The sequence below is a fragment of the Chaetodon trifascialis genome, chromosome 13 (genome assembly GCF_039877785.1).
Source record: "Chaetodon trifascialis isolate fChaTrf1 chromosome 13, fChaTrf1.hap1, whole genome shotgun sequence".
Lineage (NCBI taxonomy): Eukaryota > Metazoa > Chordata > Actinopteri > Chaetodontiformes > Chaetodontidae > Chaetodon > Chaetodon trifascialis.
The window spans coordinates 4,828,029-4,854,471 of NC_092068.1; the positions used below are offsets into that span (position 1 = coordinate 4,828,029).

Consider the following 26,443-nt stretch of genomic DNA (forward strand, 5'->3'; position numbering starts at 1 on the left):
CTCACATATAATACAGTCGAATGTTGGTGCTGTCCCCAGTTTTAAAAGAGCAAACACTTGAATCACCCTTTTTAACAGAACACTAAACCCAAATGGACGGGCAGGAAAACAGATGACCTCAGCGTGACCTCAGAGGGACAGCTCCGTCCACAAAGGAGAAAGCACATACTGACCGTCCAAAAGCACATGGAATACAGGGAAAGGTGGGACGAAAGGCTGCTCCACCACAGAGCAGCCTGCAGCCAGCGACAGTGGCGGGACAGTGACCTCCTTAATGAAAGCACAGACAGCTTTGGTAACTGGGAGGGGTCCGCTGTCAGTGGTCCACAACAGGAAGCTCTTTCCATCCAGGGGAAGGGACTGTTGTCCTGGTTTATCTTTGTGAGCATCTTCCTTTTCTTGGGTTTTGTTGTTGGGAGTTTGCCAAAGTGCATTTAAACCCCTCTGAATTAAAAAGCAGTCACTCCGTCTCCTGGTTTTCTCACTGTCTTTCTAAGCTGTTTCCCCATGTCGCCAACAGGAACACAAAGCCACCTCTCAGGACTTCTGGGCCGTCATTTTCACAGTAATGGGCTGAAACAGAAGGAGAATCCTCCGTTATTTCTGTTCATTAAATGTTCATTACACTAAAATGCGATGTGAAGGATCGCTTTGTGAAAAAATGAAGTGGACTCTCATTTCTGCCTGGACTGTAGATGAAGGACTCCCAAATACACTCAAAATCATATGCACAAATTAAACCGTCTTTGACTTTGACTCAAAGGCGTGCTGTATTCACAGATATCCAGTATCACATACTTTACTTACCCCTTTATCACACAAAGAGTCGCTTCAGTAAAATTGCATGAATGCAGTATATTGTTGTGAGCAGCCTTTCAGCAAAGGGAAGGCTATGTGATGTATAGAGCCATGCTAATTAAGTATGCTGACTATCTATTGAGTGCGCAGTGAAGGCCTTTATGAAGCACCGTGAAGGCGGCTGTCAGTCACTGTGAGCTGCAGACGTACCTTGCTGCAGTAAGGACACTCTCCAAAAACAATGTTGAAGCTCTGCCTGCTGGAGGGGAGCGCTCGCAGCCACTGAAGGAAAAGGACAGAGAAGGAAAAAGGCTACTTCATCAAATCACCACTTTGGATCAGATGTGTCAGTGTCAAGTGATAATAATGCTTGTTTCAATGCACACTTATTACTGCACACTTTAAAGGTATATTCAAGATTATCCGACACTGAAGTATTTTGAGGGCTTTTATGTGGAACTTTTGAATGTCCTCCTGCCACTTTTTCTATCTCTCTTCAAAAAGAGAGTCAGTGTGCTTCGTCTCATTGAATACAGAGTATACATATAAACAAAGTCGTCAATGCTCAGTCAGATGGAGCTCATGTCCTGTGTTGTGGAGCTGCAGCGGTTCACCTCGGTCCCTCTCTTCACCTGAGTGCTGAGCAGAAAGCCCTGTAAGGGTCTATGACAGTCTTATTTCTTTTCCTGGCAGCTTGGTTGAAAACCGGCTTTTAACTGATACATTCTGATCTTCTGTGACCGGGATCACGTTTCAAAGCTTCTCTCTGAACTGTGGTAGTGATTTATTTATATCTGCTACAGCAATGTGTACAAAAAGAGCTATTAGTGAAATGAATTTCACTGTGGTTGGCTGTCTGCAGGCTGAAATGCAAAAAACTGATTGATGGCCTGACTGAAAACACAGTGTGTTGCCCGTGTGAACACACCCAAACTATTCTGCACAAACCAGTTTGGGATGTGTCCAGTGATCGAGTGAAAGACGAGTCCAGTTATCTCTTCTCGGACTAATAATGACATTTCTTTGAATACCTACAGACTCAAGCTGTTTCTGTCTCTCAGTGTATTTACATGAGTGTTCAGTGTTTGTGCCACATCTACACAAACACTGTACACACAGCAGTGTACAGGGGTCCACACAAATGGGCTTTTTCTCAGGTAACTCATAATGTCATGGATTTGGTCTAGAGACACACAAATCCAACGCGCTCTCTCCACAAATACTGATATCAAAGCTCAGGATATCAGCCAAAGCGGAGTTCTGATCCAAATCAGTGTTTTCTTAACAACCTGACGAACACTGCAGAAAATGTCTAGTTTTAGAACAGCTATCCTGAGAACATTTTTGTCCACTGATTGTGAATGTCACTGCAAAACACTCAGGTTTCACAGCAGAGGCTTCCTGTGGAACACATGGAGGAAGTGAAGATTCAGTAACAGCAGCTAAATCTTTTGTTGCAGCCTCCATGGTGACCAGTTATATCAACAGATTCTAAATGTGACCCTCACCAACACATCTGCTTTGTCTAATTAAATACATAGATTTAGTTTGTAAGAACAGCACTGACAAAAAACACAAAAAGTTACTCTGCTCCAATTTGAGCAGCCTGCTGATGAAGATGAACAAATCTGTAGGCGGTGCCATACCTCATACAGACAGGCCTGGTGGAAGGGCTGGCCACAGCGAGGGTCATTGCACACCTGGTCAGGGATCGCAGCCTCAAGGCGATAGGAGTAACAGATCCCACACTCAACGCTAAAGCTCTGCACATAAACACACACACACACACACACACACACACACACACACACACACACACACACACACACAAATATCAGTCACAACTGCAACAAGTAACACAAATTCAACCACTCGCAATGAATTCTGCATGGACAAGTGACACTCTTAGCTTGTTTTCTTGTACATTTATATGTGCAATTACTTTTTTATCTTGTCCGTGCACTATGGACACTACTCTCGGTCTCTGGTCGTTCTACTTGTTTTTGCATGGTTTAAAACATTCCACTCTAATGGATCTAAATGGCGTTGTGTGACCTGTGGAAGGTAGGTAAGAGTGACCACCCTTCAATGAGAAGATTCTTGGTTCCTGGTTCTCAGCATCTTCAAGAGAAATACTGTGGAGCACTATACCTGCTAACATTTCAAAGGAAGGCTGCTCCTGTTATACTGACGAGCATCCAGATGCGGAGTGGAGACATGCACTGATCATCCTCACTGCACCCCTGGAGAAGGATGGATCTAAGAGGATCCTGGTCTACCTTTTGCAGACACCCTTTTCCTAAAGGAGAACAGCTGAATGTGTTCCCCACAGATGTTCTATCACGCTGGCTCCCTCAAAAGACAATACCTTCAGCGACAGTGTGTCCTGCTACAAACACACCCCAGGCTTCAGTGCTGCTCCTAAAGGTGGATCAGATGCCTACTTTATTTTTTTCTTTATCTGCTTGGGTCCAGGAGCACTCACAGCTGCAGCATATGGAGTGGTGGATTTGGATATGTTCTGGGATGGACTGCATCCATTTTTTTTTCTTTTTGCATTCATCAATGGTCACATCTGTCAACATGAACATTACATGAAGCTTTTCATTTTTATGAGCATACTTAGATGAAGAGATCATTTGTTTTATGATGGTTGTATTTGTTTTATTTTTTTATGTATGTGTATATATATGTATTTTTAGGTTGTATTTTATATATGTATATTTTTATGTATTGTGTATTTATTTATTTTGTCACTTTAATATTAGAATTTAATGCTTACTGATTTAAATAAGTCCTGAGCCTTTCTGGTAAGGTTACTCTGAACACTCAGAACAGTGTGGTTTCTGTCACATTTTTGCCTTTGAGTTTTAGACAATTATACAAAAAAATTGCAACTATTTTTTACATTTTCACTCACTCCCACAATTTCTGTGCAAAAATGGCTAAAAACATCATCTTTTTTTGAAAAGCCTCTGTAAGCATGTTAAGCATTCAGCATGTTGTCTCACATGACAGTGGCTACAGATGCTGAAGACTTGGGCAGGGCCTCTGTAACCACTTAGTGTTAAACAACCTTCTAGTTAGAACTCCAGTGCTAACATCGGCCCATAACACCCCTCTCTCTCCAGTCCTATCATCACACACTCTCCTCTGTGCTCTCGTTTGCATTTTGGTGTAATGAGAAGCTCCTGTTTTTCTGGGGCTATCCATTAAGAGAGAGGATGGCAGGTAAAAAAAAGAAAAAAAAAAAAAGAAAAAAAAAATCAACATCTGGTCAACTCAACTTTTTTTGCACTCCTCTGAATGTTAATGAAGCTAAGGCATTAATCACCACAGCGACAGCGAATAAACACGACGCCCTTTTAACCCATCCGCAGAGAGGGGATGGAAAAAGAACGAGCGTTAAAAAAGACAGATAAATGGTTTTGCGTGATTAAAGCGATTTGATAGTGCAGAGAATTCTGCCATCTTTGTTATTCTAATGATCTTTTCTGTAAACAACCCAATTAAAGGAGAATTTGTGCCCACCTCATGGAAAAACAAAACACAGAGAGAAAGAAAAATATGGAAAAATAGGCAATAGCGTATGTCCGCCCCCTTATAACTTGAAGCTCAAACAAACACACAGACAGGAGTGTGCATACATAGATGTAAACACACACACACACACACACACACACACACACACACACACACACACACACACACACACACACACACACACACACACACACACACACACACACACACACACACACACACACAGCTCCTTGAGGTAATCATGATGGGAATGGACATGTTTGAAATGGAAAGGGGGCAACTGTGTGACATACAGATTTTTCGTGGGTGGCAGGTGACGGGAATTCGATCTCCAAAACATCCCGGAGGTTGTGCAAGACGCTGGAGTCCGGGTTCCTGCCAGCAGACCACAGACAGCTCCTTCACACACTAATTAACCACATGCAAATGAGACTGCAAAGACACTGGGGGATGATTAGGAGACTTTCACCATTGGTATAAAAAAAGAGGTAAAAAAGCAGGCAGGCGTTTGTGCTGCTTCACACTGAACAGTGGTAGAGGGAGATTTTCCTGCGATGTGTCATGCAGGGAGGCTAATGTTAAAACCTGTGTGAAATTAAAATCTCTACTTTATTTCAAAATGAAATGTAATCACGTCTTTTTTTAGCAGGGGAGCTGGTATGCATGGCCTCCCTCATCAGACACTGATAACTACATGTAATGGTGAAAAAATAGAAGTGGTTGCTCAAAAAAATCCTTCAAAAGACCAAAACTACCAAAACTGATCCTAAATTTGATTTAATTCCAGAAGCCATTTAACAGCCACAATACAAGAAATGGCCAGTTTGCCTGGAAAATACAACCTAAGATAAATAGTTTTTGACAAGTGATTAAAAAAAGTCAACAAAATTAGACAAATATATTATGACTGATTGGAAAATAATATTATGATACTTCCGTCATCATGATATGACTCGATAAATGATTATACTGTATAATCACCTGGTTGAAGATCTTAAGAAATAACCTGGTTATGCAGAGAACCTTACCACAAGTGCATGTTGGCGTTCAGCTTATTCCTCAGTGGAGTCACCTCTGCAGCAACAAAACAAAGGGGAATGCTTGTTATTGGATGTAAACTACTGCTAATAAAAGCCTTAAATCTAATTCCAGGCCTTTTTTTCCATACATTCCAAGAATCTGCAGATAAACAGTTACTGTACATGAGCCCTCAGAAAATAAGACTGTCTTAAAAAACATACTGTGCATACCTTCAAACACCATCTGTTATTTGACAACAGCCCGGTCCACCACAGATAGCGGCATCAGCACTGCCAAATATGAGCCATCACTGCCTCCTCTGTTCCATGGGGAGCTTTGTCTCCATGCAGCGCTCATCACTTTCACTATTTGTTATTCCTACATGCAAAAAGCAATATTTTTATGCGACCCCCTCGTATTTGAGGGTCGCCGCCTGCCTCCCGTCTGGGTGGCTGAAGTGTGTATGTGTTTAATATCTTTTGAGTTGCATTGCTAGGCAACAGGCTAGGAGTTGCATGACCTTGGGTTTACAGAAACAATGGCCAACAACTGATAGGAACTTAAATGGAAAGCTGAAGCCGAAGCTCACCGCCTGGCCCTGGTGTTGGCGTGGTGAGAATGAAAACGTGCCATTCTGGAAGCGAGCCCTTTCACATGACGGGAGACAATAGTCAACACAAGCAGTCTGGCTGAAGTCGAGACGTGTGGAGATCACTGAAGTAGCGCGATTCCTTTTTCATTTGCACCTGACGGCTTCTCACTGATCTGATCTGAATAAAGGTAGGCACAGGCAGAGTTTGTACTGCCTGTGTTGATCCTCCACTGGCAGATTAGGCATTGACTGTAATGATATGGGCCTTATGAAGAGGCTCAGGCCAGTCTTTTCCATAAGTGATGAAACACTTCATTGATTAGTCTGTTGATTGCCTGTTAACAAACATCTGCATGTTGTAGCTTCTCTAACGTGAGGATTTGCTGCTTCTTGCTTTCTCTTCTAACAATGTAGACAGAACATTGTGCAGGGATTTATTTGGATAAAGCAGGAATTTCAAGATCTGGAAAATTTTGTGGGGCAGTTTCCTGTATTTTTATAGTATATTTTTTTTACATTTTATAGACAACACAATGAAATAATCAACGTATAACTTTAGATTCACAATGGAGTACATGCTCAGTCACACCAGCATATCTAAAAGCAAAATTTCTGATCCAAATCAGTTCATTTCAATGTAATTGCTGCAATCTGCAGAGATTCATTTGGTGCTTTTGCATAGAGTTCAGTTTTGGTGAACATTAGCGTCAATTTGCGCCATTTACCAATCAATTAAGTGTCTGGATAGCAAGGGCGTAATTTCCACAGGGGAACGGACGAACATGCCCCCTTCACTTTCAAAATTCCAATTTTGCCCCCCCCCCCTTCACAGTTTCAGTTTGTTTTCTCTTGAAAATCTCCCCAAACACTCTCACTTTTAAACTGAGAATATCCAGATGTAGAAACGGTCATCTGAGTTGCCTTTGGTCACCAGCATGTGTTCCAGACAGTATTATGAAGATTTGTGAGCAGCTTGCTAGACTTTTTTTGCCCTCATTTAACCTCTCAGACCACATGAATTTTATTGTGTGGAGTTAAGTCAACTTTTCATTCGTGACGATCACCTGCAATTCCTACAACTACCTTAACAAACATTATTGACAAACCTTGTGGGCACCTGATAACTGCGTTATAATGAGGACAGGATTTCACATGCTCTAATACAGTGTGTCAGCTTGAGTGTATTAGTGCAGATACGCTTCTTATGCTCTTGCTCTGCCTGAAAACACACTTTCAAGTGTTGCCATGTCTCTGGGGTCCTACCCACCATGCTCGGCTCCCAGCAGGCAGCACTCTGGCAGCATCTTAGGATGTCTGGGATCCACCTCCACTTTGATGGATACTTTGTTTCCTGCACACATAGATAGGGATGAACAACAAAACACTGCTATCATATGGACTAAAAATATATATTATATATATATTTTGGTGTTGATCAGTTGCTTTATCAATGTCAACCTGTGAAGTCCCATAAGATACTGCTCAGTATGTGATAGTATACATATGAACTGTCTGACTTGTCTTGTGCAGTACCGATGGCAATCCGCCTCATGGTGTCGGACCGGCTGGGTTTTTCTGGCTCCAGAATCCAGGTCTTACTGTCAATCTCATCCAGGACGTCCCAGAACTCGGTCAGGGACTCCAAAACCAGCAGGAACTGGCTGTGGAGCTGGTCCAGAGTACTCTAACAAGCCAGACCAGAGCAAGCACAGCGGTCACTTTCAAGACTAGAGAATTCCAAAGTGCTACAACAGCACTGATGCTATATAATGCTATATGATGCTATATAACATAGCTATATAACATTTTGTTATTTCATATATATTTGAAATAACAAAAATGGAGAAGGGCCTAAAGCAAAAGTTTGGGCACCCTGCATGGTCAGTACTTATCAACACCCCCTTTTGCAAGTATCACAGCTTTGAAAGGCTTTTTGTTGCCAGCTAGGAGTCTTTCAGTTCTTGTTTGCAGGATTTTCGCCCCATTCTTCCTTTCAAAAGGCTTCTTGCTCTGTGAGATTCTTTGACCATCTTACATGCACTGCTCTTTTGAGGTCTATCTACAGATTACTGATGAGGTCCAGGGACTGTTAGGGCCACTGCAAAACCTTTAGCTTGCACCTCTTTAGGCTCTTTAGGCACGGTGGCGCAGCAGGTAGTGCGCGTGCCTCACAGCAAGAAGGTTGCCGGTTCGATCCCCGGGTCAGGCGGGGCCTTTCTGTGTGAAGTTTGCATGTTCTTCCCGTGCATGTGTGGGTTCTCTCCGGGTACACCGGCTTCCTCCCAAAGACCAAAAACATGCTCATTAGGTTAATTGATGACTCTAAATTGTCCGTAGGTGTGAGTGTGAGTGTGAATGTTTGTTTGTCCTTTCATGTGGCCCTGCAATCGGCTGGCGACCGGTTCAGGGTGTACCCCGCCTCTCGCCCATTGTAGCTGGGATAGGCTCCAGCCCCCCGCAACCCCGAAAGGGATAGGCGGTATAGATAATGGATGGATGGATGTTAGTATAACTTGCCAGAGAGATCACTCTGTGCTCAGCTGAGATATGTTCTATGACCACCTACATATTGAAACAGGAAGATACAGAGGTGTGACTGATGATGAAAGAATGTACGTATTGTGAGCTACATGAGGTGGAGAAGGATATTAATTTAATTTCATTCAGCCCTTTACATCATCATTTATGACAAATATTGTTTAAATAAGCTCATGTTCCTGATTTAGATTCAATAGGTAATGGAAATCAAGCTTAAATTAATACTCCATGATAATGTTTGTTGCATTTTCTGAGTTTTATTCTAAGCATTGGACAGGAGGACAAAAGAAACACATGACATATCAATGCAGACTTTATTCTATATGGAATGCATAAATATACAGCAGTACAATGAAGGGTAAATTAAGCTACCTAAAGTACACAATGCCTCCCAGCATGGGAACAGGATATTGTGATTAAGTTTATGTTCAAGCACTCATCACAGTCAGAAGGAACAGCTGACGGGAGGGCAGAGAATCCTTTAATTTATTATTGGTTTATGATTACATCTAAATACCACACTGAGCCATAAATTTGAGTTTTTGATATAATCAAATGCAGAGTGCTTCCACTGCCATGTCTCATTTGAGGCAACTGGAATGAACTAAAAGTGCAGACAGCAATTGACCAGTTGGTAAAAACTGTGACAACTTTAAGGCACACACACATGCTCACAGACACACGCGCACACACAGAGGAGAAAGAAAGGCTGATAGAGGTGTCTGAGAGCAATACAGATGGAATGAGAGGGAAAAAATTAGGGGAAAAAATGAACCAAAAATTATGGGTCATTGTGCCAGCACAGTGCACACAATTAAGCATCGTCCAGGTGCTGAGAGCCTCAGCAATTACAGCCCAATTAATGCCAGTGGCATGATTACAGTTACAGCTCAGGATAACTACGCTCGGCCCAGTTCAGAAAGAAAAAAAAAATGAAGAGCTGGTAATTGAATTCCTGCTGTATCTGTGAGAAGAACATGAGTGAGAGTGGAAGGCTTAAGAAAGTATGAAAGAGACTGAATCTGAGCTGAGATATTATCTATTTATGCTATCTCTGACTGACCTCAATTTAGCTCTTAAAAGCAGCCAGGCTGAAAGAATTCACTCCTCTTTACATGGATGCTATAACCCTTTACTGTTGTTAACCTATTTCAATCAATTCTTTTCTCCCTGAGCAGCTTCTGATTTATAAATCAATTAAGAATTACTGATTGTTCAAAAAATAATGATGAATCTGTACATGCTTTTAAAATCACAAGACAACATTCAATGTTGTTGTTTCATGATGAAAAACATGGTTTTCTTATCAATGTACAGTATTTGTTACTATCTACTGTAACATTAGTGCATTCTCTTCATAGAAGACATGAAGGCAGCGAAGTACAAACCACAACCAGGCAACACGATCATTCATTGTTGTAGGAATGAATTGAATGCACCATGGGACTATAGGAACAGCTTCTTCTGGGACCTACACATATCTTGTAGGTGACATGATGTAAAAGTAATGGTAGCCAGATATAAGCCACAGAGGAGGGCATCACCCATTGTGAACAAACAGAACATGTAACGATGTAATCTACCAATCACACTTCAGGATTTTCTTTTACTAATGATTAAATTCAGAGAGACAACGAACTGGTTTATTAGAAATGGTAGATGCAAAAGTAGCTGACAACGGTGCTTGAGAAGAAAAGGATGCCATGCATGACAACCTCAAACTCTGACTGATGTTGTGATGATAATCGGGTAATCCACTTTTTAAATAAAATTGTTATGGGAGTTTCCTTGATGCTGCTTGAGGTGCATCTGCTGAATTTCTACACACATTTCTTAAGGAAGATTACCATTTTATTCCCTCCTTTACAGTGAAAATAACAAAAATGGAAAAGGGCCTAAAGCAAAAGTATGGGCATCCTGATTGATCAGTACTTAGAAACGCCCCCTTTGGCGAGTATCACAGCATGTACAGGCTGTTTGTAGCCAGCTGAAAGTCTTTCACTTCTTGTTTGGGGAATTTTTTGCTCATTCATCCTACAAACAGCTACTTACTCTGAGATTCCTGGGCCATTGTGCACGCACTCCACTTTTGAGGTCTATCCACAGATTTTCACTGATGTTTAGGTCGGGGGACTGTGAGGACCATGGCAAAACCTTCAGCTTGTGCCTCTTGAGGCAGTCCATTGAGGATTTTGAGGTGTTCAGGATCATTATCCTGCTGTAGTGGCCATCCTCTTTTCATCTTCAGCTTTTTTACTGTGTGATATGATGTTTTCTTCCAGAATTTGTTGGTATTTACTTGCATCCATTCTTCTCTTTACCAGTGAAATGTTCCCTGTACCACTGGCTGCAACACAAACCCAATTCCCCTGTCTGACAGTTGGAGAGGTGTTTTTGTTTGTTTTTTGTTTTTTTTTTCTAAAATTGTACACAACAAACAAACTTTATCAGAACGATTTTATTCGAACATCAATCTTAAGTAACCAACTGCTGTATCATTTTTCCTTATATCAAAGTGAACTTAAATAATTCATGTAAATTTGAATGAATACTAAATACATAAAAGTTCAAATTAAACACATAATTTCTACATTTCTGATATATTTTCTATAATTTAATATATCTTAGCTATAGATTTAGTGAATCAATTGACATTTGAAATGAATTGTATTTCTTTGACTTCTGTTTAACAAATCCAGTTCATAATAACGTTAAAGACTGTTCATTTTGAACAGTGTTGATTTTTTTTTTTTTTTTTGCGGTGATGGGGGTGTTTAATATCGACCAAATAATCATCAGCCTGCTTTTTTCTGCTCCAACCAATTTTATTACATCAGCCTTGAAAAATCCACTATCACTCTACCAATACACTGAAACCTCCTGGATTACTTATTTCTTGCAGTTTTTGCTTCTTAAAAATCTCCTTTGTGTAGTCTACATGCACAAAGGACAAACTACACACACCGAGGTTTATTTCTCTTCCCATTCTAGTTCAACACAAATGCACAGAGTGGCATGTCTTGGCCCTGCAACAGAGCAAGCAATAATTACTCATTCAAATGAACATGTCAGGACTGTCGACAGACAGGCCCTTCCCCCCGCCACACACACACACACACACACACACACACACACACACACACACACACACACACACACACACACACACACACACACACACACACACACACACACACACACACACACGCAAACCCTTCACACATCAGACATAAACACACTTGGCACAAATGCAAGCACATACACAAACACACATGTGTACACACACACACACACACACACACACACACACACACACACACACACACGCGCGCACACACGCGCACACGCGCGCGCGCGCACACTTCATGTTGCAGTGTAGGAGAGATCCATCAACGACCCAGCAGGCAGACAGGCTCCATACGGTAACGCTGTTCTAAGCTGGTCCTCACTGTACGCCTGCCATGTATCAGCGCAACAGCACACATACACACACTCACACACACATACAGAGAGACAGAGAGAGACTGAGAGAAAGACACACACACACACACACACACACACACACACACACACACACACACATTAGCATCTCTCTGCACACACACACACACACCACACACACACACACACACACACACACACACCACACACACACACACACACACACACACACACACACACACACACACACACACACACACACACACACACACACACACACACACACACACACACACAGACAGACAGACAGACAGACAGACAGACAGACAGACAGACAGACAAACAGACAGCAACCTTCTGGTATATATGTGAAATACTAGGAAGAATGGTCCAGTGCATTGCTTAGATATGGAGCAGTGGTTTTTATGATGGAAAAAGCAACTTTTGGTGTGACCCCCACATGCATCCATTAATTTCGTGGAAACTTACCCTAACCCTGACCATAAACACTGCCTAAATCTAACACTTACCCTAACCTTACCCTGACCCAAGCCCTCAACCTCAAATTTTAGTACAAGACAAATCCCCACAATGTTCAAACGGATTTATGTCCCCACAATATGAGCAATACATGGTCGCGCACGCACACGCAGGCACACGCACACACACAGTCCATGACAGAGATGACAAGCAGAGTCGTGGGTGAAAGAAGCAAGACGGCGAAGAACAATAACTAGGAAGCAAAGAGATACAAAGAGTGCACAGCTGGTTTTACATCAGAGCAGTTTCATGCCAATTATAGAAGACTACATTGATGGGACTGAAAGAGACTGTCTCCATACAGCAGGTGGAGAAGTGTTTGTCAAATTATGCAATAAGTAGCTCAGGATGAGTCAAGTGTATTTGTGTAGCCCCTAATCACAGTTTGAGTCTCAGAGGGCCATAAAACATCACATTAAAAAACATTCAAAGACATCAAACATCCCCGTCCACATTTGAGGTTCTCAGTTTTAGTCATAAAGAATCTCAAAAATATCAAATACATCTGCCAAGTAATTAATTTGATAGACTTGACATAACAGATTCTCACAACATAACAGCTGAAAATATGTGGCCTTGAAATGCCTTTCCACCGTGACCTTTAGAAACGCAGGATTTGAAGGCGATTGAAAAAAACGAGTGAGTAATTTCACCTGCTGACACCATGATGGTTGCATTTCAACCACAGAAGTATCTCTAGAAACTTCCATATGCAGTACATTAAGAACAGAAAATATATGCATGTATGAGAACAATAAGAATTATGAATCGATGAGAGGAGCACTGCTTATGTTAAATTAGCAAGTCTATGTTAATTCTTGTGGTACAATTTCTTCTTTTAAAAGTGTTTTTTATAAAACACGTTCTAATTCACAAGATACTCTGGTCTACATGTTTGAGTTGATGTTGCTGAACATAAGTACGTCTTTGTTTCTATCAGTGCTGCTGACAGAACTTTCAAATGTTAAGCAAAAACTTCGATTAGACGTTAAAAAAAGCTTTGTTGCTTTGATGCTATATCCGTGCACATGCACATACCTGTGGTGTCCAGGTTATGGCCAGAGGAACTGGCAGGTCAGCTGAGCATTCAGGAGCCTCTGCAGGGTGCTGTGGGTGGAGAAGGTGGGACTGTCACACATCTTAAATTAAGACATCATTTAAACCTAAAAGCTAATTGATCTTCTGTATGCCTTCAAGTCTCCAACAGGAAGCAAAGCACCAAACCCTTGACTTCCTGTGCTAAACTGTGAATTGTTTACCTAATAGGAATTCTAAAAACATTTTTCCTCTCCTAGCACTTCCTTCTCTAGCGATCATTCTCCAACCTTTGGGATCTTACTTTCAGTACTGCAGTACTTGTTTCTTTCAGATTTCTCAGTTCACCTTCAGCATCATGCTACTTTCCGTCCTTCCCTGTGCTCTCCCTCTCTCACTCCCCTGCCATCCAAGCCTCCACGTGTCCGTTCCAGTGCTGTCTCCTCCCTAACTGTGCCTGGCGAGTGATGACCTGTCGCTGGATCTGGTGGAAGCAGCTGGAAGGCAGGGAGGACTCCAAGATATTTTTACCAGGTGCCAGAGGGGTGAGGAGGGTGAGGAGGGCCAGGTGGGCAGGTGGGCACAGAGTGGGGTCCCACCACCCGCCCCTGTGGATGTTATCTGGGCTTAGGTAAGCACCACCTCACCATGCCACTCACTCACTATGCCGAGAACATGCAGCCCCATTGTGAGATGCTTACACTGCTGCCAGCTACTAGATGCTCCATTCTGACTGAGATTTTAAGTTTAAGACACAGAAAACTGTACTGACCACTACTACTACTGATACTACTACAATAGTAAAATATACTTTTTTGAAGTATTGTTAAAAATACATACAACAAATACAATAACCACATTCATCGCCAGTGTTATATAATAATACTACCTCTAAATTTTGGCCACTCTAAATTGCAGTGACACTCGAAAAAAATGACCATGCAAGATATGACTTTGATTGTCATTAGAAACATCTCCTGACTTTGAGAAATTTTGGTTTTATACAACCTGTTTTTAGTTTTGGCCACTTCAGTCATTAGAAATAACATTGTACTACCCAATTGCTGAAAAGTGAAAATGTTGCAACATCACAAAAAAGAAGTTGGAAGAAGCAAGAAACTAGAGCAGTGAGCCAATCAGACGGGTTTGACAAGCAGCGTATTTGAAAAATACGTGAAATGGTAAAATTATTACCCAAGCTCTCCATTCTAAACATCCATCACAGTTTATCAAGGCTGTGTTTAAGGAATTCATCTGACAGTTGTTTTTTTCAATCAATTCATCTGGCAATTATTTTAAACTGCAAACAGTCCAAACCTCCAAGACATTCAGTTTATAATCATGCAAATCAAAAAAATCCTAACATGCAAGAAGCTGGAATCAGAGAATGTTTAGCAATCTTGACTCGTGGGGACCCTTGAGCCTATTAGAGGGAGCTGCCACCTAATGAGGAGCACTGTAATGTCACAATACTTGAATTCATAGAAAGTGATCAGATGTGAAATTGTATATTTTAGCTCACACTGACCACTAGAGAGTCTTGTCTAGATGCATCTACAATTCTGTAATAAAATGAACCAAAACTGTTATGTGTTCCTGTGACAAACCATCATTAAACACACTGTATCACCTTTACTCTGATGATTTGCAGACCTGTGACATGCAAACACTTCAAACTGCATTTGTCTGCATTTGTCTGCATTTGGCTGCGCCTACAGCAGGTAAAGGTTTTGTGTACTTCTTTCATTAGCAGCGAGCACAGACAGCAGCTATGCAGATGAATGTGGGTGTACTGGTTTTCTCTGTGCACCGAGGAAGACTTTCTATCATGCTGAGGTCTATGTGGAGATGTTTTATCTGTGCTACATCTCAGTCACAGTGGGTTATCATGTCTCTCCACACCCTCTCTAGTTTGACCTCGATTAGGGGTACAGATGTAAATCACTGATTTGCTATCAACAAATTGAATATCCCATACGCGTTTGATGAAGTCAGCCTGTTTGGATTTAGATTGGCTATAGGTCAACATCAAACTTTAGAATATCCCATTTGATGATGCACCATTTCCAGTGTGAAAATTCTCCACCCCTTAGACGAGAGAGTGTGTCTCACCTTAGACTTGAGTTTAACGGTGAGGATGTGCTGCCTTCCAGAGGAGTCCTCTGCCCTCAGCCTCAGCGTTTGGAAATCAGTGTCTATGAAGAGCAACCTGAAGATGGACACACGCAATAAATCAGAATCCATTCACACAGAAGGGCACATATCTCTGCACTTACAGCAGCCACCATCCACTGTTAGTCACAGCTGCAGAGAACAATACTAAGACATCAGCTTCCATCAACCACCTTTAGATTTATCAGTGCAGGCACCAACAAAGCGCCGTTACATCAGGCTGCAGTGCCACATTCGTGCCCCAAAATGTCGCCATTTTAGTACAGGGAAGCTGCACCTCCTGATGCATGTAAGTCTATCAAGGCAGGAGGTCTATACACAATTAGAACCATCATAATTCAGTGAATTTTCAACCGATTTTCATGCAGTTTGTAAGAAATGCCAGACATGTATATATCATATATATGCTTGATTAAATAAAAAATGTGGGTTTTCATAACAAAATACTTTATGTAGATGGTGACAGTGATATTTCTGTAATATTCAAAATGAACTTACCCTCCGTAATTAGTTCCAAAGTATATTAGTTTTTCTTACTGCATGGAAAATGGCTGCCATGATGTAGTTTGGTTTTTGATTTTGCAAATAAATTAAGACTTAATGACATAATTCCAACAAACACGAAAGTTAAAAGACGAGGTACATTTCTGACAGACTTCATTCTTTTTATAATTTCACCTCAGTGAAATATTAAGTTTTACTCAGCTACAGAAGAAAATAAATATTTTACAAACGTAGCTTTAATCTCACATACAGTAAATGTATAAAAAGGTTGATAATGCCCTTTCAGCATCATGACTGATATATACATTTTTACTTTTACTTTTTTTTTAACCTAACATAGGTCAGCTAAACTTAGCACCAAGACAGTCATGTTATCTTAAAAAAACAAAACAAAAAAAAAAACGTATTACCATATATCAAATTTAACACGTTTGTGTTGTATAATAACTGCACAAGTGATATATTATAACCTGTTCCTTGTTTCTGGCTTTCTTTCATCACAACATCCAAAAGCAGCACAAAAGACATTTTCTCTGAATGGGTCATAACCTGCTACTCATGTTTGTGGAAATCATTAATAATAGAACAAAAGCACTTGACAGATTTATACTTTATCAATACGAACTGAACCTAAATAACAACGTATGAATGAAATCTAAATTTACGGAGAATTGCAAGCGGGTTTGTTTTTACTGCAATTGACGAAAATGTTTGTCTGAAAACTTTGTCATTAAGGTTTGGATGGTATCCTGTAGGCAACATTAATGTCCTTTGCCTGTCAAGTGATGAACTGCACTACTTGTAGTTGTTCATAGAGATGGTAACAGATGTTTTATACTTTTGTATACTTTTGTAATTTTGTAGCCTGTGCTGCAAAATTTTTAACCCTCGTGCAAAAAAACCTACAGCCTGTATACAGACTTTTCTTCTCTAAATTCTAACTGGTCGTCTTCTATAGCAAGCCCCTTTTTAATGGTCTAATGGAGGCATACAACAAATCATATATAACAATTGTTAAAACCACAGAAATATCCCAGATTTTATGCTTTCTAATAAAACTCTAAGCAAACACACAACTGCATGTATGCTCTATTAATTGCACAATAGTGACCAATCTGCCATCACATCACCTGACTGATGCAGAAGAACAGGAGTGAATACATATTTCATGATGCAATAAAATAAGGCTGCAATCAACAAAGAGCTATTCAAAGAACCACTGTGATGAACAGACTTCTTTCATGCCATGCCCACACTATTTGCCACTATTTGAGTAAAAAATGTAATACTAATACTACAAGGACTTAAACACTTACACGAGTTGGATTCAAGCGCTCATAAAATGACATGTCTCCCAGTGACCTTACAATGGGTTCATATCTTCAAGCTCAAGTCAACCTGTAAATCAGACCCCTTCCTTCCTGAGCTAATTATAACCTATTGAGGCTGAGGACAAAACACTGTCAGATTTACTGCTGCTCCAGCACACTGTGAGTGACTCAGTTCCTCCCCCTCCCAAGTCCTTCTCTTGTCTACTGAGACATGAAGACTAAAGACTGATCTGAGACAAAGGATTTGGACAGTCCTCCTCCAGATTTACAGTACATTACGATGGACGCTCTGTGCCGAGGCTGACATGACTGTATATCTGCTGAGGATTTATGGAGTGTGTTAGAGAGGAGTGATGTGAGCAGTGTGCTCAGGAATGACACACACACACACTTAGGGAAGTGATGGAATGATGGGAGACGGTGTCCGATGTGCCCAATTCATAAAAGTGCCTGCTCGCTCAAACACTTGCAATCAAACGCAGGCGAAGGGCAACAGTGCTGAAGTGTCACACGCACACGAACATCTACACATGCAAACACACAATTTCATGATCACTCCAATTCAACTCTGCGTCCCTTTCATGCATGCTAACCTGATTAATTTCTGCTCCCACGCTTACTCACTTTCACGGCCCCTCATCTCTTTATCTCTAAACCATCTTCATATAAAGATCTCGCAAACACATTACCCTATCTGCTCCTTCTAACACACACACATGTGCACGTGCGCGCGCATGCGCGCGCACACACACACACACACACACACACACACACACACACACACACACACACACACGCGCACACACGCGCACACACGCGCACACACGCACACACACACAGTCTTTAGGGATGCATCAGTGCCAGTATGGGATATATATATATAGGCCAAAATAATCTAACAGCGGCTCAGAACTTCCTGAGCAGATAATGCCCAGGTTACTTCATATCCTGAGGTCCACATTTACAAAGAGTACAGGCACATAAAATACCCATTAGTGCTAACAGCAATAAATACACAAATCTGTCAAGCAAGACCAGTTAATAGACCTATGCAAGTGAAAGAAGTGACAAGCATCCAAGTGAACAAATCAATAAATAACAAGTTGAATCGCTGAAATAAAGTGCTGGTGATTTGCAGAGTGCATGAATCAAAAGAATGCCGGTTCTCTCAAAGGGAAAATCTGTTTCTCTTAATCCTATTTCAGTCATTTCAGTCATTCAGTCTTGAGCAAATCACTGCATATCCATTGTATTTCTGCAGTTACCAGTCTGTCAGACCTGATGGGCAAACCCAAAGTACAAGGTTTTCGCAGATTGTAGAAAGCAAAACACTTATTAGACATTATAAGATCTTTTTTAAGGAATTAAATGAGTCTTTTACAATCCACTGTTCTGGTTGCAGGACACAAGTGCTATGCTTCACACTGCTAATACTGTGGAAAGTTACTTGAATATGACCATGTACTGTTTATACAGTATGGCTGATGTCTGGTCAATGGCACTTTAACCAAATCAAGCACAAATCTGCTTATTGAATCCAAATCATTTTATATATTTTACTGGGTTTATTTAGGTGTAATCTTTCAAATTTGCAAGTAACTACAGTTAAAAATAACTACGACTCAAACCTACATTTGGAATCAGAATCAGTATCAGAATACTTTATTGATCCCTGAGAGGAAACTGGGTATTGACCTTTAGCTGGCCGAGAAGGCAGAAACACTACAGTCTTTTTAACCTGGATGTAATGTGATCAGCTACATGAAGAGATACAACACTGTTGGTCTTGTTTGACCTTAAAAAACAAAAAAAATAGCTCACTCACAGTTGTCTTTCAGAGAAGTGTTGCTCCTCTCTCACAAACAATGTTTGTCTGAGTACAGACTCCCAAATGAGACAGCACATTAACCAGAAAACAGCTATGTTTCATTTCAGCCGTTACGGTGCCGGTGACCTTTGTCATTTTAACCGAGGTAAGAAATGATCAGCAGTGATTAAAAATGAGAAGCCAGCCACCTAAATATATTCAACATTGCTCGTCACTAAGGAAAAAGAAAGATGATGTGAAACTGGAAAGCAGACCTTACATGGTACCAGCTATCGAAACTCTGGGCCAAACCTTATGTTTCCATACTGTTGATCAGACTTTGACCTTTTATAGTCATTATGGTCATTTTGGAAAAGAGTCTGTGGTAAAAAATAATGCAAGACAATGCACGACAGGATATATAAGTCTCGTTAAAGTGTAGTATCTCCAGGACAGTAGATTTTAAAGAGCTAAGTAAATATGAGAAAGAAGGGCTGGCATGACAGTCGATTCTCAAGTGGAGATTAACAATGAAATAATAAATGCACAGAATGCCACAAAAAAAGACTGATGAGAAGAGATATAATATTCAGATATATTACACAAAGCAGGTATAATGCAAGGCCATACTGAGCATTACTCAGTATTGACCAAATTTTAAGGTTTGGTAATTTACAAACAGTACCGGCAGTGAAAAAGTCACTGCATCGCTAACACACATTTCCATCTCCTCTCCTCTGAGGTCTCACACCCAGGATGGCAGGGACGAGCTGCCGCCCCTACTTGGCCATGATGGAAACAGCATGACAGTCAGACGTCCTACTGGGAAGACTGATGAGAGCATCCTATTTGCAACTCCACAGCCAAGTGAGCTGCTTCCAGACAGTGCACACCACGCACATTTGTGCTTCTGTGTGCGTGCACGTGTGTGTGTGTGCGTGCACGTGCGCATGTCTCCGATTTTTTTTGTGTGTGTCAACAAAGTGATTAATGAATTAATGAACTACATATGTAGTGCTCGTGTGTGTTGCATGAGAAATTCACATGCAAAATGACGACGTACATAAGGTACAGTAGAAGAGAGAGGACAATGTAATCACATGCACTCAAACAATGTATGTGCATATAAAGTGCACAAAAAACAAACAATCTCAGATTAATCTCAAAAGCAGAGACACCTACACATATATTAATTAGGTTTGCAGTCTAACTCTAATTTACTGGATGTAAGTGCATAAACCCCAGTACTATTTGTCAATGCATTTACATCACACTGTTATAGGAGTCTTTTATTAGCTGGCCTAATAATACTGTGTTGTAAACAAATGTGGTGGAAGAAAAAAATCTATGTTAGAAAGCATCAAATCCCTAAGCCCTGGGCCTGGTTGGCCAAACAGAGCACTGCAGTCAGAGAGCCAATATAACTGTCCTCAGAAGAGCAGCAACATAGTGTGACAGAGTGATAACACTGTGAGAAGAGACGACGCTCTGTATGTACACCAAGAGGCTGTGAACATGGAGTGGCAGCTGTGCCCGTAATGAGGCCCGAAGCTTCCAGGGCCACGTTTTAGGGCCACCGAGTGATGGCAGCTGACCCACTTGACCTCATTTTCCATTAATTAACACATGGTATGCCATCTCCAGCCAATTAAGATGACCACACTCTCAGTGCAGAAATGGAGACACATGGCTAAAGAGAAGAGAGAGAGAGAGAGAGAGAGAGAGACAGACTCACTTACCTGGTCCAATCAGCAGACAGAATTACAGCTGAAAACCCCTGGTGGCTATTAGCACGGCCCATACCAATTAAGACGCTAAGCGAATCTCGAGTGCTTTGGAGATTGAGGCCCACTGTGTATAATGCCTCCTAACCGTAACACGACACTGAAAATGATGTTGGTCCCATTTCCAGCATAAAGCATACCTTCACCCCCCCTTCTCCTATTACAACCTGAGAGTCTTCAATTAGAGCCATTTGCATTTTGCTAATATCATAATTGTAGCCATGGTCATTAATAGGAAAGTGGAAAATGAGTGTAGTAGTCAAAGCTTAATCCGAGCTGGGGGAGAATAGCTATCTTCCTACTAACCACCACCACCCCCTCCTCCTCCTTCTCTCCTGACGAGTGGAGACGACAGTATTAGCTGGGCCTGTCACCACATGTGGGCTGAGAGTTATTAAATGTGACCTGGATTTAACCATAACTCAATAACTAAAAATAAGGAAGTCATTAAGAGCCATTTGTTAATGTGGAGCTGTGTTGTTGCAGGCTCTCCAATCACTTTACACAGCTGGGAAAAAACAAGCAGTGCTCCATATAGCTGTTTAAAGCAGTAGAGGTTTCTAGTCTATCCACCTCGGCATGCTAATCTTACCTCTGGGGATAATACACGAAAGTCCCAAAAAATCTCGATCAATAACTTCAAGTTTCAATAATAACTTTTCCTTGTCTGGCTTGTGAGTTGCTTACAACTGCTTATTTGTGGCCCACAAACTCTGAGGGCCACAGTTCTACTGAGAAAAGGCAAACCACAGAGTTGATATCTAGATCACCAAGAAACAAGCTCCATCAGCCAGCAACTCTGCAGGCTGATCACTCTGAGAGCAACCTGGGACCAAGGACACAGGGGTGGGAACATTACCCAGCTGTTTCCAACTGAAACAATCGTTTACATTAAAACAATAGTTTACTGTTGTCACACTCATCATAGTTGCAACTACATGTCATCTTTGAGAACCCCCTTGAAACTTGAAACTTTGTGAGATAAATATAATATACTAGTGGACAACTTGTATGCCTGAAACATGCCTGATAATTTGTGCTTGCACTCCAACCAATTCACGGCACCAAGTAACACAAAGTTTAGTGACTTTCTAACTCGATCACTCCCTTACATGCTCTTGCTCACTTTTTCTCTCGCTTCCCATCCCTTTCAGCAGAGGGTTGGGGAGAGAAATAGATAGACCATGTCTGAACCAAAGCATACATGATTTATGAATATGTATGTGGATCATTTAGTTAACTAAAGATGGAAACAACTGCAGATTTGCAGCAGTTATAGTAGAGAAAGTACAGAGAGATACAGACACTGACTGTTTATGACAGTTACTGGTGCCTGCTGCCTAATAGAGTAAAATTAAACTCTAAAATTTCAGCCACAAAAGGGCTGAGCAGTCATGTACATTTTCAGATAATCATTTTTGTGTTTGATCATAAATACCTGATATCAGTTGTAGGGCTGCAATTAATGACTATTTTGAACTAATCTGTTGACTGTTTCTTCAAATAATCAATTATTTATCGGATAAGAAGTAAAAAGCTAAATTTGATTATTTCCAGCATTTCAAAACACAGCTTATTCCTTGGCTTATTGTATAATGCTCGTTCAAACCTCTTGCCAAGGCAAGTACAGACAAGGCCACGACAATAAAAAATGAAGTGAAATGAAAGGAAAGTGGGGATGCAGCCATGCACCGAGAATAAAAGGGAAATGTAGCTAACATATATTTGATCAGAGGCTTTTGTTATGAAGAAATAAAAAAAAAATCACTTTTGACTGTTAGCGTTAGCGAAAACTGCCATCTAGGGTACAAATACACGATACACATTAATTTAAAAACAAATCTAACAAAGAGGGAGAGATCACATTCATGTTTTTGTGACTAAACATCACTCTCCCCCACTGTGACTTCAGAGCAGTTTGTAGAAGTAATGAGCAGACAGAGCTGAGAGTCAGCGGGTGATGGAGGAGCCCTTTGTCAGACATGTGAAGCAGAGCTGAAACGATTAGTCGATTAAACAATTTGGCAATTAACCGAACGACAGAAAACTAATCTGCAAAAATTTTGATTAATAGTTAATCATTTCAAGACTTCGTTGGTACATGTGTTAGTGGGGTGTTCTTCCTCGTCAAAGCAACTTTATTCCAAACTATAAACATTTTCCAAACATTTTTCAAGCAAAAATGCAAAGTACTTGCTAGTTCCAGCTTCTCTGTTTCATTTAACAAACTGTATTACTATATCACAGACTGAAAATCTTTGTGTTTTGAACTGTTATTCAGCCAAAAACGAAAACAAATTAAATGTTAATTTCTGCTCTGCAAAACTGTGGTGGGCATTGTGTCAATATTTCCAGATTTCTACACAAAGTGATCGATGGCTTAGAAATCTATCTATCTATCTATCTATCTATCTATCTATCTATCTATCTATCTATCTATCTATCTATCTATCTATCTATCTATCTATCTATATTTTAGTTCTACACATAAAACAAGTACTTTGGAAAAAATTACTTGTTGATTACCACAGCATACCGATCATCTTGTCAATTTTCGATAGTCCATACAATGATCAGTCAACACAAACAAAACAGGTAAGCTATCTGTCAAAGCGACATGTAGAGTTGCAAACCTGTTTGTCATTTGACATCTTAGGTGTTGAAGTTCTTTTAAAACATGGTTGCAGATGCAGTGATAGTGCTCCTAGTTGTCACTTACTTGGCCCACCCAAGGGTCTCCATTTCAGAAATGAGCTGAGAGTAATACTGGGGAGGCGGGATGGAGCGGCACTCAGGAAAGCTCTTCAGACCCACTTCCTGCAACAACAGCGAGAACTTATTCTTCTTATTTAAAGCCCATATTACTGTGCACATCATCAAAACTTCACCACACTCTACCATTATCTTTCTATTAAAAACAAACAAAACAAATACAGCAAAACTGAGTCCAGGTCAGTAAGTCATATTCCTTTGTTGGTGACAAGCACATACAGTAGGCTGTTTTTCTTTAATCTAATTTTAATATACATGTACATGTGTGCCTCACAATCAAGGCTATTCTCATTCATAAAGCAACAATGTCAAAGTGACCGTGCTAACCACTGTGTCATTCTCCTCCTTACCAAGACAGTTTTCAGCTCCAGAATGAAACTGACAAGATCAGCCGACTGCTGCAGCCTCTGAGAGAAGTCAAACAAGAGAGAAAAGACATCCTTGAATGGGAGGATAATGAAGTGACAGTGTCTATTTTTTTCCTCTAGCCAGCCATTCAAATCAAACACAGTGTTTGTGATTAATGGGGGCTGCCACCAGCTTTAATAATTAATGATAGCTTAAAGGCTGTGAAAATAATGAACTTTGCAGCCCGGGGTGAAATATCAATCTCATCCAAATAACCCTGAGGGGCCACATAACAAATAGGGACATTTTCCAGGCGATGTTAATTAAACAGTGAAAAATATTTTTTCTCTGCTTGTGAGTGAGGTGAGCCTGATGGGTGACAGAGAGCACAAGAACGACTTCAAGATGATGCACAGAGCACAAAGGAGCCAAGATGACACGACAAAAAAGAAGAAACACAGAAAAATCAACTTGATCTCAGGCAGACCTGGCAAAAACGACACAACAAAAAAAAACAGTATGATGCAATTTGCACAAAATACAACTGAGGATTTGGTGCTCCGTGTAGAGTTTACCTGCTTCACTGTGTGCTCATACCCACGCAACAGGTGCTTCAACTGCCAGCAGCACTGCAGCCTACAGGGACAAAGTTATGCATAGTTACAACAACTTAAGTTGTAAATAAAACACATTTTGTTTATGTAGTAGCCTATAGTAAAGGTAAAATGATAATTCATACCTAGCCCGTGTGAGCTGGCGGTCTGGTGGAAGCAGTATTCTCATTCTGAAGTCTTGTTCCTGAGAGAATCATGTGATAACCTTTGAACAGACTCGGAAATAAAGGAGGACGCGGCCTACCAAACTCCATTGAGAAGTTTTACAATATAAAGTGTCTGTGCTCACTGGAAAAGGTGCACATTGGCTAAGACATAATATTGCAAAACACCTGAATCATCATTATCATCTCTTAAATTCAGCATAATGTTAAATCATGCATTGAACGTAACAGTCTATTGAAATGTGGCTTTTTACAGCTGCTTCGCATTGTATTGCTCACATCATGTTCAGCTGACGCTAACACGACTGCAAACACAACATAACGTAGCAGTAACATTAGCGTAACCATGATGCGTAGTACCGTATGGAGACAGCAAATCAGTAAGTTGGCAAAAACGTTTTTCTAAAGTTCCCGAGAGTAACATGTATGCCGAATTTACCAGCGGTACGTAGACATTCGTGAAATGTCTGAAGTTATATACTATTAGGCATGCAAAATTTTCCACAGCGAGGAATCATTAAAATCACACATTTTATAATGAAGTTTGGAAATATACCCCACTGACACAATAACTTAACCTACCTGGACCGTGATGAATCCGTCATAGACTGTTTTCTCCTTGTTGAGAGGTAAAAGCAGTGGGCTGTCTTTGACCAGTGAAGTCTCCATCGTTTGTTTTAAAGTTAGGTTAACCAAAGTTTCAGTCAGCAGTCAAGCCAGGACTGCTTCCTTAGCTAACGTTAGCAAGCCTGACAGGATAGAGTAGTAGTAGAAAATTGAAGATTTGTGAATAACACGAAACCCTGAAGCAAACACTTTCACTTAAATAGCTCAATTAATGCTGCTGAACTACAGATAATACCAAGAAGTCGTTTGGTTTTAGGCAGGACCAGTTCGCAAAGTTGGAGCTGAAACCCCTCATCGCGCCATGAAAAACAAAACAGGCGACGTCATAATGCTGCCTTCAGTGACTTCTTAAAACACCGGAATTATGAAAGACTGTGGCGGTGCGACGTTTAAATTTCAGCTTGTGTAAATAGGCGTGGAATTGTACGGTTGCCTGTTCATTGTTCAACTGTTATTTACAATGATTACAAGGCCTGTGTAATCATCATTTGTGACTACCCAAAGGACTTACTTACATGGAGCATTTGAAGCTGTGACTGTGACTAGCTTGTTGCCTAAAGTTACAATAGAATAAAGGTATTGATAGGATAAAGACCCTATTTATTTATTTATTTATTTATTTATTTATTTATTTATTTATTTATTTATTTATTTATTTTTGTCATAACATTGCGGTATTTATGCAAATTCCACATACTGATGTTGAGGTGTTTAAAGTGTCATCTACAGTTTATAGATATCTCTCATTAAATTTCTCTCTGACTTTGTCTCACTTTCACTTTTCCTATTTTAGGAATAATGTTGTATTTAGGT

At 40.6% G+C, this 26,443-nt stretch overlaps 1 protein-coding gene and 1 pseudogene across 1 annotated transcript; one reads left to right on the forward strand and one right to left on the reverse strand.

The window, feature by feature from the left end:
- Positions 1–554, forward strand: part of LOC139341104 (serine/threonine-protein kinase VRK1-like) — a 22,916-nt pseudogene extending 22,362 nt beyond the window's left edge.
- Positions 442–25,952, reverse strand: fancl (FA complementation group L). The gene is made up of 14 exons (XM_070977441.1): positions 25,586–25,952; positions 24,965–25,023; positions 24,801–24,861; positions 24,228–24,284; positions 23,825–23,922; positions 15,620–15,716; positions 13,511–13,579; positions 7,487–7,637; positions 7,221–7,304; positions 5,370–5,415; positions 4,635–4,716; positions 2,445–2,561; positions 1,009–1,080; positions 442–573 (listed from the first exon to the last, which is right to left on the reverse strand). The coding sequence occupies exons 1-14, from the start codon at positions 25,670–25,672 to the stop codon at positions 538–540; spliced, it is 1,116 nt and encodes a 371-aa protein (XP_070833542.1). The 5' UTR covers positions 25,673–25,952; the 3' UTR covers positions 442–537.
- Between the last annotated feature and the right edge of the window lie 491 nt (positions 25,953–26,443).

What these genes read in the sequence shown, in the direction of transcription:
- fancl (XM_070977441.1), bottom strand. Translation starts at nt 25,672, where the DNA reads ATGGAGACTTCACTGGTCAAAGACAGCCCACTGCTTTTACCTCTCAAC. An exon ending in CCTGCTGGGAGCCGAGCATG is followed by an intron (nt 5,416 to 7,220) that starts GTGGGTAGGACC and finishes TTGTTGCTGCAG; the next exon opens with AGGTGACTCCACTGAGGAAT. An exon ending in AACGCCAACATGCACTTGTG is followed by an intron (nt 4,717 to 5,369) that starts GTAAGGTTCTCT and finishes GTCTGCTGGCAG; the next exon opens with GAACCCGGACTCCAGCGTCT.